The sequence below is a fragment of the Seriola aureovittata genome, chromosome 10, assembly GCF_021018895.1.
Source record: "Seriola aureovittata isolate HTS-2021-v1 ecotype China chromosome 10, ASM2101889v1, whole genome shotgun sequence".
In the NCBI taxonomy this organism is placed as follows: domain Eukaryota; kingdom Metazoa; phylum Chordata; class Actinopteri; order Carangiformes; family Carangidae; genus Seriola; species Seriola aureovittata.
The window spans coordinates 4,334,168-4,349,934 of NC_079373.1; the positions used below are offsets into that span (position 1 = coordinate 4,334,168).

General features: G+C 43.2%; 1 protein-coding gene across 6 annotated transcripts in view; it reads right to left on the minus strand.

The window, feature by feature from the left end:
- LOC130176085 (transcription factor SOX-6-like) overlaps window positions 1–15,767 on the minus strand; it is a 118,561-nt gene that overhangs the window by 8,741 nt on the left and 94,053 nt on the right. For 5 of the 6 annotated variants that reach the window (XM_056386951.1, XM_056386955.1, XM_056386953.1 and 2 more), the window contains 4 exons: window positions 13,738–13,887; window positions 11,096–11,273; window positions 8,968–9,164; window positions 681–789 (listed from right to left, as the gene is read on the minus strand). In XM_056386951.1, the coding sequence (XP_056242926.1) occupies window positions 681–789; window positions 8,968–9,164; window positions 11,096–11,273; window positions 13,738–13,887 (634 nt within the window). The remainder of the gene's footprint in view (window positions 1–680; window positions 790–8,967; window positions 9,165–11,095; window positions 11,274–13,737; window positions 13,888–15,767) is intronic. The other variant, XM_056386954.1, reaches the window with a different exon arrangement.

The following is a 15,767-nucleotide window of genomic DNA, read 5'->3' on the forward strand; positions in this document are numbered from 1 at the left end:
ATCTGAAACATTCAATATATCAAGTCACTTCATTCATTAAACTTATTTGCAGTAAGCGTCATTAACTACAACAGACCTGTGTTCGCCTGCTTTTGTTTGCATACTTGTGCTGGGTGGGATCTTGTGTCACAAACACTAGCTGTGTAAAAAAGGAGGAGAATTCAGCCTCTTGTCATGTACTTGCAGCAATAATAACAGAGTAAAATTTGTGAAGAGCATAAAATGTTGACACTGAGCGCTCTGTTTAGCCGAGGAGGGTGTCCTTCACCGTCGCTTCCTGAGGAGCACAATAAATATTTGTATTTGCTGAATACCTGTATGTTCTGGTTTTTCTGGCAGATGTCTTTTTCTTCCTCACTGGAGCTCTGAGATACGAGGCCCCCAGAGGTACAGGCCTCTTCTATGTGGGGCCCACCAAGTTAAGGGTCACTGGTATTGATTTAGTCTTAACAGGATGCGACTGCTTCTAACTTCGACTCTGCTTCTCAGAACTCCAGACACTCTCTTCCACTTACATCGCTCTAGCTTTTTTTTTTGGCATTGATTTCTGAATTACCAACGGTGTAAGCAACCAAAAATGCTGCAAGAGTGCAAGAGTGAGAAAAGAGTCCCAAAACAAAGAAAAAGAATCAGAGATAAGAATAAATATATAATAATTAAAATAAAGCGGAAGAACTTACCATCCAGATCTTCTGGTCTTGTCAGGTCAATGACTCGGTGGACCATCTTCCCAGCATCCTCCCCAAGCTTTCCCAGGTGCTGGCTCAGTGTCTCATAGTGCAGCCGCTCCTGCAACACAAAAAAAGGTTTGAAGGGTCACTAAGAGAAAGCTGCTTGAGAAATGTGAATTGAGCTCCAAGAAAATATATTCTCTGAAAGTTCTTTTCCAGTTCCTGTTTGGTTCATATTATTTAAAGGTCCTGTCTTGTATAAAGTGAGATGTCCGTGTCTTTCTTGATTATAAATCAGGTCTAGGTTCTATATTAATACTGTGAAATTATCAACGTATGCAATCCATGGACAAAATGCACACAGTCTGTATTCAGACACTGAACCTTAAAACGAGCCGTCAGGACTTCTGTAACTTTGTGATGTCAACAAACAAACAAGCAGTCAACACTCTCAGCCCTGCCCAAAGCCCCGCCCACCTGGACCCCCCATCCAACCTTGCAGGATGTTTACCTGAAATCTGCTGTATTTTTATTAGATCACTCAGAAAACAGTCAGCCAATCAGAAGATAGGCTCACAGTCTCCTCTCTTCTGATTGGCTCACTGACCTGTTGTTACTAGAGCTTCAGAGAGAAGCCTGAGAGAGAAGACGTTAAACTACACTGAGATGGTTTTTTGTTCTTAAAACCACAAATATATCTTCTTATGGATCAACACTTCAAATAAAACAGAGGGAAAGTGTAAAATATGGGACCTTTAATGTCTGGATCAAGTTGCCTGTCATTAAAAAAAGCAAAATAACTTTTTTTTTTTCTATCTGAGGGAAATGAGTCATGATGTCGGTTATGCGATAGGCTAATAGACAAGTCATAGCTGCTTCAAAGCCGTGCTGATCATCAGTGTCTTCCTCAACCTCCCATCATCTGTGTTTCTGTCTTCTTGCCTGCCACTCCACTTCTACAAGCAGCCTGCCCCGAGGCCTTCCAGCTAAAATTACCCCACCACACTCCCAAACTGTGGTGGAAAACATCGAACCCTCCGCACAGCTACCGCACATCCACGCTCCTCCTCTACTCTCTTCTCCTCTCCCCTCTTCTTCTCCTCCTCCCCTCCTCCCTCTCCGCTCTCCTCCTTTTTCTGGTGACAGAGGCATTTTGTTTGACGCAAGGAATGGTTGCTGGGTGAAGTCATGCCGCGGTAGCCGCTGGCAGAGCTGGTGGAACTTAGGGGCCGGTGTGTACGTGCGTGTGTGTTTGTGTATGTGTGAGCGTGTATGTGTGTGTGTGTGTGTGTGTGTGTTTATAGATGAGGAGCCGGCGCGGGCCAATGTCAGCACTACAGCAGGGCTGTAATCAGGCCCACCACAGAACATGTGCCTGGGCAGTGCCATGCTCACCGCAGGAAGCAACCGCCTAACAAAGGACTAAAGAAAAGAGAGAAAGAGGGAAGGACAGAACGAGATAGAGAAAGAGTGAAAGAAAAAAGGAAGAGGAATGGAATGGAAAACTAGTCCAGAGACAAGGTCTATAGTCCAGGGGGATCCTTTTTAAACTTTGTAGCGCTGAGCAATAGCCTGATGCTCTCAGACTTGCTAAAAGTTGTCTTGGATTAAATTTGTACTTCTCAAAATGATGCTAAACATGCCTTCTTTGCCAAGAACATAATTTCTAAACATCATAAGCAGTTTGAGACATAGCTACGAATATTGCTGGTAAATGGGAGGAGAGCGATGGAAAACTAATGCAGAGTGGAGTTAGGGTTTTGGAAAACGGACGAGGACAGCATCAATAGAGGTGGACCGATCCAAACTACAGATTAACAGCAGACCTGGGTCAAAATCTGCAAATATTCCCTGCGGTTGGTCGACTCCGGTCTACTTGAAAGCTCTTGTGGCAAATGCAATAAGGAGCTGTCTTTGCTTTGTTTAGTCAAGATTGAAATAGGTTTGGCTCGTACGCCTGCTGGTTTGATACTGGATGGCTGCCTTCTGGAGCAGTATTATAGAAATTTTTTTTTTTTTTGACTTTCTCTTTCATGTGACTCCATTTGTATTATGTACACTGTTGGATTATGTCTCCTCTTCATCTCCACAGAAGGACTACCTGTTAAAAATAGTCAATAACAGTGCTGATGCTCAGGCAATTACAGCGAAGAGGAAGCCTGCTGCTCAGCAAAAACTTTTATCTGCCTCTACTGTATCTGAATGGCTTTGACACAGTAAAGCTCATTGATCGCATGCTTGATATTACACTACTATTTAACCCAGGTCTGAATTGGAGCAAAAAGAGCTCTTGACTTGGAAGCAGACGAGTTGACTAACCAAGGACTAAATTAATTACACACAATGAAGGACGTGTGCAGGGACAAGATGAATTAAACCGAGCGGAAGATTGAGATCGGAGTCAAATTAAAAAAATTAAATCAAGTTAAATTACAAAAACAGCAGAAAAGAGCATTCAGTGCAATCTGTACAAACAAGTACCACTGAAACAAATCACATCTGTGCTGCCACAGTATTTTTAACACACTGTTCCTTTCACTGGGTCTGGAGCCCAATATTGCTGCTGAATGTATATTTCTAAATTTAAGAGACACCCGACTCTTTTTGTTCCGCCTGGTCTCTCCTTGTCTTGGCGTTTGCGTCGCTCCACTGTTGCTAGGGTAACGCTCTAAACTTTGCTGTTTTTTTTTTTTTTAATCCACACCGTATTGAGCTCATTACCACAGTTACAACTCGCCCACCGCCAGCACGGCCTGCCTCCAACTGACCCGCAACCGTTTACTGTCTCCTCCCGGACCAATCAAGTTTGGCAACCTCCTCAGTCGTACCCCCCCCCCAGCCCCCAACACCCCCCTCCCCTCCCTCTCCTCCCAACCAGCGTCCCCTCTCTCCTCCTTTTTTCTTCATCGTTCTCTCTCTATCTCTCTCTTTCCTCCTCCAGACTTCACTGTGCCGATAGAGCTGTCAGTCAGCCTTGTTTTTTTTCTTCTCCCCTCCTTCTCTTTTCACCATTCCTCCTATTCATAGCCCTCAACACCCCTCCGCCAGCCCCCCTCCACCCCTCGAGGCTCCAATCCCCAAAGAAGTAGACACTCAACAGTCTATTTGCAGGTGCCAGACGCAGCTTTGTAGTATACATTATTATAATGTATATCATCCAGCCTTCAAATGCAGCAACATTACGTCGACCTTTAATCAAGACTTGGAACTGTCTGAGCTGTCGCTTTCACAGGCTCGCTTCCTACAAAGACCAAACTCACTAGTGGAGCCAATATAAACGTCTATACAACCATTCCCCCCACCCCACCCCCCCACCCCCCCTCCCTCCAGACTTATTCTGCGCCTCCAACAGAAACTCTAAGCACGCTGACCAACTTTATTCAACAGGGTGCAGACAAAAGACACTGGGCTACATTAAATTAAGGCCTCTAAAATGTAGAGATCTGGTAAATTTCAAAACTGTGAAAAAGTTAAGAATGAATTCTTCATGAAAATGTGTAAAAAACGTAGTCTGAGAAGAATGTTAAAGATCCCATATTTTACACTTTTCTGTTGTTTTATTTTAAGTTTTTATTTTTGTTTGGATACACATTTGTAGTAACAACAGGTCAGTCAGCCAATCATAAGAGAGGAGGCTCTGAGCCTCTTTTCTGATTGGCTGACTGTTTTCTGAGTGATCTAATAGAAATATAGCAGATTTCAGGTAAACACTCAGAGAAACTAAATCCTGACAGGTTTGACGCTGGGTCCAGGTGGGCGGGGCTTGGGGCATGTAAAAGTAGTGACTGCTTTGTTGTGACATCACATAGTTAAGGAAGTCCTGACGGTTCATTTGAAATCTTAGTTTCTGAATACAGGCTGTGTGCATTTTGTCCATGGATTGCATACATTGATACTTTCACAGTATTAATATAGAACCTAGACCTGGTTTATAATCAAAGCTTAATGATCAAATATATTATTAGGTAAAGACATATTATTAATAACTGGTGTCTGGCTAAGAGGGGAAGGCATATAAGCTCTTATTTGATGATTGATTTTTTTTATTTCAAATATCTGGCAAACCTCAACCTCACTTCTGTGTAGCTGCTGAAGGATCTGCTGGCAGCTTCAACAGACACCAAAAAAAAACGGAAAAAAAACCCCCATGTGTCCACCATTCAATTTAGAGTCAGCTGTTGAGTGATTGTGTTCATGACAATTAAGAATTAGAATTAAAAAAGTTCATTCTTATGTGGCCTGTAGATTCACTTGCAGTCAGTCTGCCATCACACACTGTGTTCACCTCCTGTGGAAACAGAAACAGTGGTCCCTTGTGGTTCAAAGCTGTGTATTATTTTTCTATTAGATTTTGTGTAAACTTTACCAATCCCCAGTGCAAAACTCTCCCGCTTTTAAGACAGCTTACCATGCAGGTTTAGAGCTTCCACATGTTATCACTCTCTCTTCTATTGAGGCAGAGAGAAGAATCTAGCAGGGACACATGGTTGATTTTGGTGTTTTCATCTAGGACATGTAAGCCGAGTAATGTGCCAACCTCTCAGAAACTTGATGTTTTCCTTTAAGTGGGTTTAGGGAGTGTTTTGTGGCTGTTTAGATGAAAAAAAAAAAGTGCACAGTCTTCTGCGCGCAACACACACACAAACACATACATACATGCACAAACCCACACAGTCATACACAGTGGCTATTTCAGTGAGCTTTGGCAGCCGCAGGCCAGCTGGAAGCAACGTAAGCGTAAGGTGATACTCAACAATGCCACTAACTGGCCAGGCCTCTCGTCTGTACACCAGCTATAATGACATTAACATGGCCAAGGCCAGTGCAGAGCCAGGACACACACACGAACACACACACACACACACACACACACACACACACACACACACACACACACACACACACAAATAGGAGGACAGGATCACTTTCACCTCTTACAAAAATGTCTATGTCGTCTATGCCTGACGCTGTGGGACAAAAATACACAAACAGAAAGCGAAATAAACACAAACACTCAGACGTCACCGCGACGACTCCCTTTGAGTCAAATCAGTGTAGGCAATAAATAGCTCAACATTCAACATTACACTGAAATAGCATTTACAGCAGTTGTCTCATTCCCTCCGGAGAAGCCGAGTGCGCCGCGTTCGTACAATGCCATAAAACAAAAAGGGCTCGGGCACAGCTTCAAAGTTTCAAAGGGGAGGATTTGAGTAACAAATTTATTCGACGAACAGAAAACAACACAGAAATCCAAGGTAAAGAAAAAGAGCTGGTCTCGCTGCCTCCCGAGGTGGAACGGGTGAGTCACACTCTCAGTATCCAGCAAGTTCCATCCATGAATTGTTTAAGACAGAGCAAAGCCTTTGAGAGCTTTAGAGAAAAAAAACACACACACACAAAAAAATTCTCCGTCCCAAAGAAAAAATTATGTATTTAAAGCTAAGAGAAAGAGTCTTTGAGCTGCTGTTGTTAGGTAACGAATAACAAACTGACAACAAACACCAAGGCCTGCTGTCGTCCTCGAACCGGAAACAATTACTTTGAGACTTTCCAAATGAGCTTTTTATTAGGAGGCATGGAGCTATAAACCAAATTACTGCATTGCTTTGGTTTTGTTCGTAAAAAGTTGGAAAATATAGAACTGGAGAGGTGCGTCGGTCTCTCCCTTCAACACACTCACCTTAATCTGTGATCATTTCAAAGTTAACTTTTTTTTTAACAAAAAGCTCCTTATAGCACTTAAACTTATTTGGGAATATTTCTGGGATTTTTTCATCGGACCTGCGGCAGACAACTCACATTAAACCTTAATAAACAATTTATTAGTATAGGCTGTTGTATAATTTATATTTATGAGCTTCTCAGTGTTTACTAGTATAATGACTTATAAAAAAAATCAACTTGGGACTGAGGATAAGTACAGCAGAGATATATTTTGCCAGATTTTGGATGTTTTCCTCCTGAAGATGCAAGGCAAACAAGTCCAAAAAATTCAAAACAGCCTATCCTTGGAGTGCACCAATCATGACCTACTTGGGGTTGGTGAGTTCAAAGTCTCCACCCCTAAAATATTCATGAGTTCTTCTCCTCCTCCTTCTCCTCATCCTTGCAAGCAACAAGGGATCAATTGCGCAGGAGAGCCGGTCTAATCATGTTCCCTATTTTACTGAGTGTCTGATCCTCGGAATCTGTGATTGGCTGATCAGACTGATTGAAGATGTTTTGGAATATGGATTTCCCTCTGGATATGAGATCCTGGTACAAAGGCCCTGTCTCCTTCAGCCCAAGGGGGAGAGATGAGCTGGGGGAAGAGGTGTGCATTGGGGGGGGGGGGGGGGGGGGGGGGGTCTCTTCCACGAGAAAGGCCCTTTAATTGGGCTAAAACCCTGAGGCCGGGATCCCCCCTCCAGGGCAAGTGGAGAGCTGGACTCAATTACACACACACACACACACACACACGCACACACACTAATGTTAACACCGTCTCCTCTCCAAAAAAACACCCACTCAGTCTCAGTCAAGGCAGGCACACAAACACACTCACACGCCAAAACCATCACTTGTCATTGGCCCAGCTGCTCCCTCTTCAAAGCTGTTGGCTTCTGGGTGGCCGTGGAGATGAGAGGAGAAAAGAGAAGTTTTCAAGAAGTGCAGCCCGCGCTAAACGACACCAAATATCGTCCATGAATATTCTTCAGACTCGTGCACGAGCTGAGCAGAAACCTTGAATAAGCGGCCAGTGAAATACTGGAGAGAATGTGACACAGGATTAAGGAGTCTGGAGATCAACGGAGGTGTGTGTGTGTGTGTGTGTGTGTGTGTGTGTGTGTGTGTGTGTGTGTGTGAAGGAGTGAGAGCGAACATGATAATATGAATGCTGTATAGGGATAAATGCTCTCCTCACCACATTGTCCTGCATGCTCTGCAGTGTTCACATGTTTTTCTGAAGGAAAAGTTGTGATACCACATTGTAAAAATGTTCTTTTACAATAAAAGCCCTAATCAGTACACTCAAAAATATATACACCCAAATCAGCACTGAAGCATATGGGACCAAGAGGATACATCAACTTCCCCAGCAAACGTAAAAAGGCCTGTTGAATATAATCTCACCATCCAACTCGGCTGAATCTGAATTTTAGTTTCTATTGTTTATATGACATTTTGTTGTGTGCCTTTACTTTGAAATTTCTGGGTTGGAGATACAGCTTCCAATAAAGGCAAGTCAATAAAAACCTTGGGGAGCACCTGTCAGTTAGTGTTGCAGAGCTGTTACTGTACAGTTAAGTTAAAGTAAATTATTTACGACATCTACAGTGCTTTATTATTATTACAGAGATATTAAAGGCCCCATATAGTCTAAAGGTAGATGTCCATGTGTTGTTTGATTATAAAGCAGGTCTAGGTTCTATATTAACACAGTAAAAGTATCAAAGTGCTCAGTCCACAGAGAAATGCACACAGCCTGTATTCAGAAACTGAGCCTTAAAACAAGCCGTCAGGACTTCTGTAACTTTGTGATGTCACAACAAAGCAGTCTCTCAGCCATGCCCCAAGCCCACCTGGATCCATCGTCCAACCCTGCAGGATTTGGTTTTTCAGAGATCTGCTATATTTTTATTAGATCACTCAGAAAAAAGGTAGCCAATCAGAAGAGAGGCTCAGAGCCTCCTCTCTTCTGATCACTGACCTTTTGTTACTAGAGCTCAAGAGAGAAGCCTGAGAGAGGAGATGTAAAACTACACTGAGATGGTTTTTTGTTCTTAAAACCACAAATATATCTTCTTATGGATCAATCCTTCAAATAAAACAGAGGGAAAGTGTAAAATATGGGACCTTTAATAGGTCAACAGCATTTCTTACCTGCTGCAGGTGGAACTACCTTAATGTTTTTTAATACACTGTTGAGTGCGTGTGAGTGTTTCATCTTTAATATGGATCCTATTTTAAGGGTTGAACACATGTTTTGTATGTAAAATCTTAATGCGCAAAGTAAACAGTAACATTAGTTGTTTAATAAGTTGTTTAAATAAAAATTGTTCCTCTGAAAGGTAAAGAACTTAAGTAAATGTACTTGGTGTGAGTCAAATGTACATATTGTTGCATTTGTGTAATTCATGCGTGTGTGTGTATGCAGACCCATGAGTGTCTGAATCAGAACTGTTTCTTCACATGGAAGAAAATGCCTTTGAAAGCTGCATGTAGAGCATGTGATTCTTATAGACCTTATCAGTGAAGTGTGTCTGTGTGTCTTCTCATGTTGCCACACATGTGACCTGGCTCTCCCTCTAACCTTGTTGCCGTTGTTGAGGCTCATGCTGCTGAGGGCGGACAGCTTGGCCTCCAGACTCTGGTGTCCTGAGTGCTGCTGCTGCTGGTGGAGCTGCTCCCTCTGGATCTGCTCCCTCATGCTCCTGGCCTCTTGGATGGCCTTCATCACTGCGTCCTGGTCCCCAAACAGCGCTGTGGAGTTGAGGCTGGACAGGATGTCTGGGAGGAGACGAAAGGGGAAAACTGCATGTCACTTTGGCTGGCATAGAAGGAAAGCACAAGTCTTAATAAGTAATAAGCTTTGACTGGACACATAAGCAACAGCTTCACATCTGTCATCATATTCTGATTCAAATGTTGCTTAATTCTGCCCTGAGCACTAGTAACAAGAGGGCAGAGAAAAACACAAAATAAAGAAATCTCATAAGTAAAACATCCAAATATTTTCCAATTTTGGCTTCTATGTTAATGTTGTTAATTGAGTAATGGAATGAAGTTTGATGCTGAACTCACAACATTTCTTCTACACTGGTAAGTAACAGCTGTTGGTGCTCAAGTTAGCTTTGTAGCAATAGCAAAACTGACAAATAGCTCCTTTAACCAAGCAATTTGTGAGGTATGGGGACTGACTGAAAAGAAAGTCATGTTATATTATGAGGTGACTTGTTTCTTCTGAATCCTTATGGAGTCCTTACAAAACATGTACCAGGAAATGGTTCTCGAGGTTTCTGCCATCACAGAAAGCCTGTTAGAAAATACAGGATATGGCACAGAGAAATAAATTAAACCATTCAGTATCTGAACTGTGCTTTTATGCTCTAAGTCTGTAGTTCACAGAGTTCAGCTGCTTATCGGTTTTCTTTTAAATTCTGATCTGCAAGTATCTTTTATTTGTTAGTTTTAATAAATCAGAGGGTTTTGAGTCAGATGCTGTTTAAACCTTGAAGAACCCAGTTTGGTGCCTGTGTAAACTTTTATAAACACTATCAACCTTTGAGAACAAAGCATAAGTGCTGAAGCCCCAAAAAATCACAATGGCTGCAAATTCTGAACAAATTCCTGTTATAAAAATATTGAAACATCTGTTTAAAAAATTAGATTTTTCTCTTGTCAGATCAAAACGTTGCTCAAGTTGTTTTCCAGTCCACTTGTGTGACACGAGTAAACACGACAGAATCTCCTCCCTCTTGTTTATGTGCTTCACACTTTTGAAGCCAATGCACATTTGAAGAATAAGAAAAAAAAAAGAAATAAATAAAAGGATGCAAAGTTTCCGTCGCCCTCCTCGTTTAATTAGCAGACAAGTAGGAAGCACTGTATGCTTGGGTGGCCGTTAAAATGGGCAAAAATAACTTTGCAGGCAACACAAGCGACGCGTCCTCAAAGCCACTCCAGAGGAGCTGGTGAAATTGTTTTCTGGGGGGATATAATGAGAGGGTTTAGATTGGCCTTAATAACAGATAGCAGAGGTAGGGGCATAAAAGGTCTAGCGCGGGCAGACAATGATGTGAGGAAGCTCTTAAAAACCAAATAACGTGTGCTGGGTTTCACTGCTTCCGCTGCTGGGGTTTTCATTGGGGCTAAATACAGGGCTTTGGACTCCTGTAAAACACAAACACACACACACACAAATGCTCACACACAGGTCTCCTCGTGGGGTTGAGGTGTCTGCAGTCTATCAGGCGCATGCAACGGCTCTCGGTTTGTCTGTGTGTGGCGGGGAGGAGGGAGGTGTTTTTGGGTGGGTGATGTTTTTGTTTTTCCGGTTGAGGGGAAGAACAGTTTTACACTGGAGTGAGGACGTGTTTGCTCTGGATGGATGTACAGTACAGATGTGAACAATACAGTGGCGCATGAAAGGGTATGAGCGTTTGTTTGTGTGTGTGTGTGTGTGTGTGTGTGTGTGTGTGTGTCAGAGCGAGAGAGAGAGGCCATGTATGTGTAGAGTACGTCAGTGTTTCCCCTCAGAATTTTGTCTTGGCATGGTGAAGCAGCGCTTAGACCCTGTGATCCTTATTGAACATGTCAGTGAAGCCAATGCTAATGTACTTCTTGTAGGCAGAGCAGCAGTGGTCTGGGTGGCCCGTCCCGTCTACCCAGCGGTAAAGGAAACACTGGTGTTAAAGTGCATGTGCGTGTTTGTTACCTACCAAGAGAAGTGTTCCTGCCCATGCTGGGGATGGGGCTGGGGATGCGGCCCTTGCCCATGCCTGTAGGACTGGTCTTGTTTCCCGAGAACAGACTCTGTGTCGGGGACGTTGGGGAGCGAAGAGCCTCAGCTGTCTTGGGTCTGGCTGAGAGGTTCAATGGCTGTGTGGATCCTTCCTCCTGTTAGTGGAACAGATGTAACGGTGCTTTAATGGAAATGTACAACTGATGGATCGCCACATCTTTGTGTCTTTGTGAGTGAGTGTGTGGCATTACTCAGAACTGCTTCTACCCTGTGTTTGAGTTGGCCAGTAGTAGCTTTATGGAACAATGTTATTGCTCCATAACGATAGGGTGTCATGTATGGACAACTATTTCTATTGCTGTCTCTTTTTAGTCTGTACATCTGTATATTTTTTAGGTAATTCTATGCTATTATCATTTGTGTTGTTTTCGCTGTTGTTCTTGTCTATTTCAATATAGTATTTTACTCTACTTTCATATATGCAGTGTATTGTGGTTTCATTAGGATGAAAACTGTCTTATTTACACTCTACATGTAAAAGCCCAACTAGGGACAAGAGCTGAAAATGAGTAATAGCTATAAACTCTCTGTGCGACACATTCGTTTCCTGCTTTGTTTTGGAACTACGTTAAATTGCATTGTCCCTATTAAATAAAAACAAAAAAAACAAAACAAAACAAAACAGGGACGCTTATACATGAGCGTCACACCTGGGTGCAAGATACACAGCCCTGCTAATGTTCTCATGCTACTCCACTGATTGACAGTCGGCGGCAGTAATACGCCAAGAAATGTAGCAACGCAGCAACAAAGGCAAAGAAGAAGAGGATCGCTTGCAAGACAACGTGGATGTAAACATTGTAGGTTTCAAATTATTTCAAAATGCTTGTTTCAATTTTGTTTTTATGAGGAAAGAAAACACATTTAACATATTTACTATCCCTCAAGGATAGAGACAAGCTAACGCTGTGTGCTCAACTTTTGTTTTTCCTTAATAATCATCCCAGGGTCCCTTTAATTCATGTTGTGACCCTTTGTGGGTGTCAGGACCTCCAGGTTGGGGAACATGGGCTTAAATTTCACCCGAAATCTACTTTTCGAGAGTCAGACACACCCCTCCACCTGTTGGCTTGAAAGGTGGCTGTAAAAGGATTACAATGACAGCACATTGAGTCTGTGAAAATGGATTTACATGGGATTGCAGCACTAACATGTAGTCTTAAAGGTATCTTCTCACTCATGCAGCATAATCCACTTCTCCTTTATCCATCCACATACAGTGCTGTTCAAGTATATTCACCAGTAGCTCTATATACTTCCAGAGAAGCTGTCAGTCTTATAAAGTGTGACACAGACATTGTTTATAAAGTAATACTTTGGTGAAATGAACATGTCTGCTGTGAAAATCTATTACTGTTGGAGGTGTAACTGACTGAATTAGAGTCTACTGCTGCCACTGATTTTCAATCCTGTCCCGAGTCTCTCTTGGAAGTTGTGCTTTCAGTACTTTAGTGACGCTCCTGCTGACTGGCTGGCTGATCAGTCACACCTTTGCCCTCAGAAAAAAAAAAAAAAAAAAAGAATCCCACAGCTAACTTCTGTGAACGTGACAGGAAAAAAAAGTTGTAGTGTGCCCTCTTATCTGAACAATAGCACCTTTGTTTGTGCGAGTCTTGTCCTCTATTTCTAATCAAAGGTTCATGACCACATTGATCCACATAAGGAATCCCTGGAAAAGGAAAAGTAATGCCAAGAAGTAAACTGACTGGGGCTCTTGTGTTGGCGGTAGTCGCTTAATGAACGCAAAGCTAATTTGGAGCTGAGCTTCAGCTGAGGGAGGTGTTGGAGGGAGTTTAGGAACGGCTCGGTAGAGGGAGGTTAGTCTGCGGGTGGCATGCCAAAGTGGGGGCGGTGGGTGGCGGTGGGGTGGGCTGAGCAAGTGCGGGGGTTGGGGAGGGTGGGGAGGGTGGAGAGGCTGGGGAGATTGGAGGAGATTGGAGGGCACAGCACTACTGTTTGAGTGTGGTGAGCTCTGACGCCGGTCTATTGTGACGCCGGTTGCAGCTGTGCCCCACACACACACATGGTTTCCATTACTGCCTCGCCGTCGAGCAAAGATGAGGCGTACGCTCTCTCCACAGTGAAGGGGTCTGGGCTCCTGCCAAACAGCAGCCAGCGCCAGTGTCAGTTTGTGTACTTGCGTGTGTGTGTATCAGTGTGTGACTTTTAAATAAGCTGTTTCTAATTGATGGTTAAGAGCAGAGAGCCACGGGCAGATCGATGTTTCAGAAACTTCTCACTTTTAGTTGCACTGATCATCATAATTCTTGTGTGTTTTCCCATCATTCATATTCTGAACTCACTCTTTCCTTTGTCTTATTATATTGTCATACACCATGGAGACACTGTTTTTCCCATATAAGTTCCTTATACATTTGTTTGTTTCTTGAGTGTGGTTAGATTTTCCCCTTGTGCCGTTGTCTTTGCCCACAGCTTATTAGAACATCAACCCATCACAAATGTGTCCTCCCAGCTCCGACATATCCCGTTGAATCATTCAAACCGCTCTGTGATTCCACATAAACCATTTTACAAAATCATCGGCAGCAACAGGCTCACCTTAATCTGAGCGACAGGACTGGATGCTCGCTTCTCGCTCTTCAGGGCGGAGGGGGAAAGCGGACCGGAGGAGTTGGGAGCCTGCGGGAGGGGAGCCATCTTGGCTCCTGGTGAGATCTGCATGCTTGCCAGCTGGGCTGCGTACAGCTGCTGCAAAAAGGGAAGAAACCAGCAAAACCGACAGACTATTAACATTGCTCGCCAGCAGCTAGTCAGTGGCTTTCCTCTTTCATTCTCTCTCCTCTCTTCTTCTATGGGTGTGTGTGTGTGTCTGAGCCAAACACACAGGACTCTTATGGAAACAGATGTGCACGTACAAATACACACACGCGCACACACACGCGCACACGCACACACACACACACACACACACACACACGCACACACACACCTAGATCTGACTTTGACAGGAGTGTCCCACACAAATGGAAGATTTGTTTGAGTATTTATCAGAGAGGCATTCCAGCAAAACATTTTCATTTTAAATTATCTACAATCCGTCTCTGACAGTTATTCTTTCAGCAGATGCTGGAAGCAGCTTGTGCATCGATTTGCATCTACAAATAAATCCAGATAATACCTAAAGAAATTTCGCTTGAATCCTCCTTAAGTTTAATTCTGACTATTGACAAAATGGGATATCTAATACTCAGTTCTGCACAAATATGAGAGTTTACAGTAAGTAATGAAATAAGCTTTTCAGACAATGCCTGGCTCAGTGTTGCTAACAATAAAAGCTGCTTTCCTTTATTTTTCATATAACAATGTGAACCACAATGGGAAAAAAGCCGCATGGGCTTTTTTTGTTGTCCTGGCAATTTGACCTCTTTCTTACGTTTTGCCTTTTACAGCAGAGCTGAGATTTTACATGGTAAGAGTCAAATAAAATCAATCAAATTAGGCTTTCAAACAATACTTTATGAGTCTCGAAAAAACACTGGAGACTCATCTTGTCACATGTGGTTAATCCTTACATTAACAGTTCAGACAACTGAGTTTGACTTCAATCCAAAACAAAGACAATGGGGTGCAATCACGTTTAAGTAGGTGTAGTCATATTGCAATTACATCTTGGGCATGTGAGTCCATTGAAAATAGTATAAAAATAATAGAAAACTTAAAATAAAAGACTTGGAAAGTAAAAGCCGTCTGCCTCTAGGGTTGAGATGGGAACATTAAATTCGTAGTAAAAAAAAAAAAAAAACTGTACCGATTTTCCATCCAAGGTACTTAACAAAAATCAAAGAGTCAAATACTCAGCCCTCGGTCCAGGGTCTTCTAAATCAAAGCTAACTGGCCAGACAAACCGCTGCCTGAAACCACTGTCAACCCCTGTCTAAATGCATTGGAGTGTGAGTGCTGGAGTATCAAAGAGCCTGTCCTCAGGAAAACCACCCAGACGTGGCTGGCCTTCACTTAAGACTCCCTCCTCTCTTTCTTTTCTGCTTTCCTACTTTCCTCTCATTTTTCATTACTCTCACCTCATCTATACTCCCCCCCCTCCTCTTTTTCTGTCTTTCTTTTGTCCTCCTCTCTTTTGATCTCCCTCCGACTCTTCCTTTTTCTTCTGCCTTTCAGTTTTTGTTCCAAAATCATTCCTCACATCTTCTCCCCGCATCTCCATTTCCACCTCTGTTTCTGTCTCTCTCTGTTTTTACTCTCTGCCCCCTTCATCCTAAAAGGCCCCCAGTGTTGTGAGATCTGATTTCCCTGTAGTCAAAACTGCAAAGCCTCCTGGGACCAGAGATCCAAAAGCAAAGAGAGTGCAGCAACAGAGAAAAAGAAAAAGAAAGGGGGGGGGGGGGGTAGAGAGCGTTGCGCTGCAGACACACGAGATCACCGTCGCTTCACCGCCGAAGCACCCAGGCTCAGCGGTCGGGGCCAGAGAAATTGGCTGGCCCTCTTTCCACTTCTCTCGGAGCGATATTAAACACAAACAGAAGGGGCCTCGCCGTTGAAACAAAGCCCTGATGTCACGCCGCTTATTTTCCTTGGAAGGCACCAGGAGTGCTCGGGCCAACCCCTGGCGA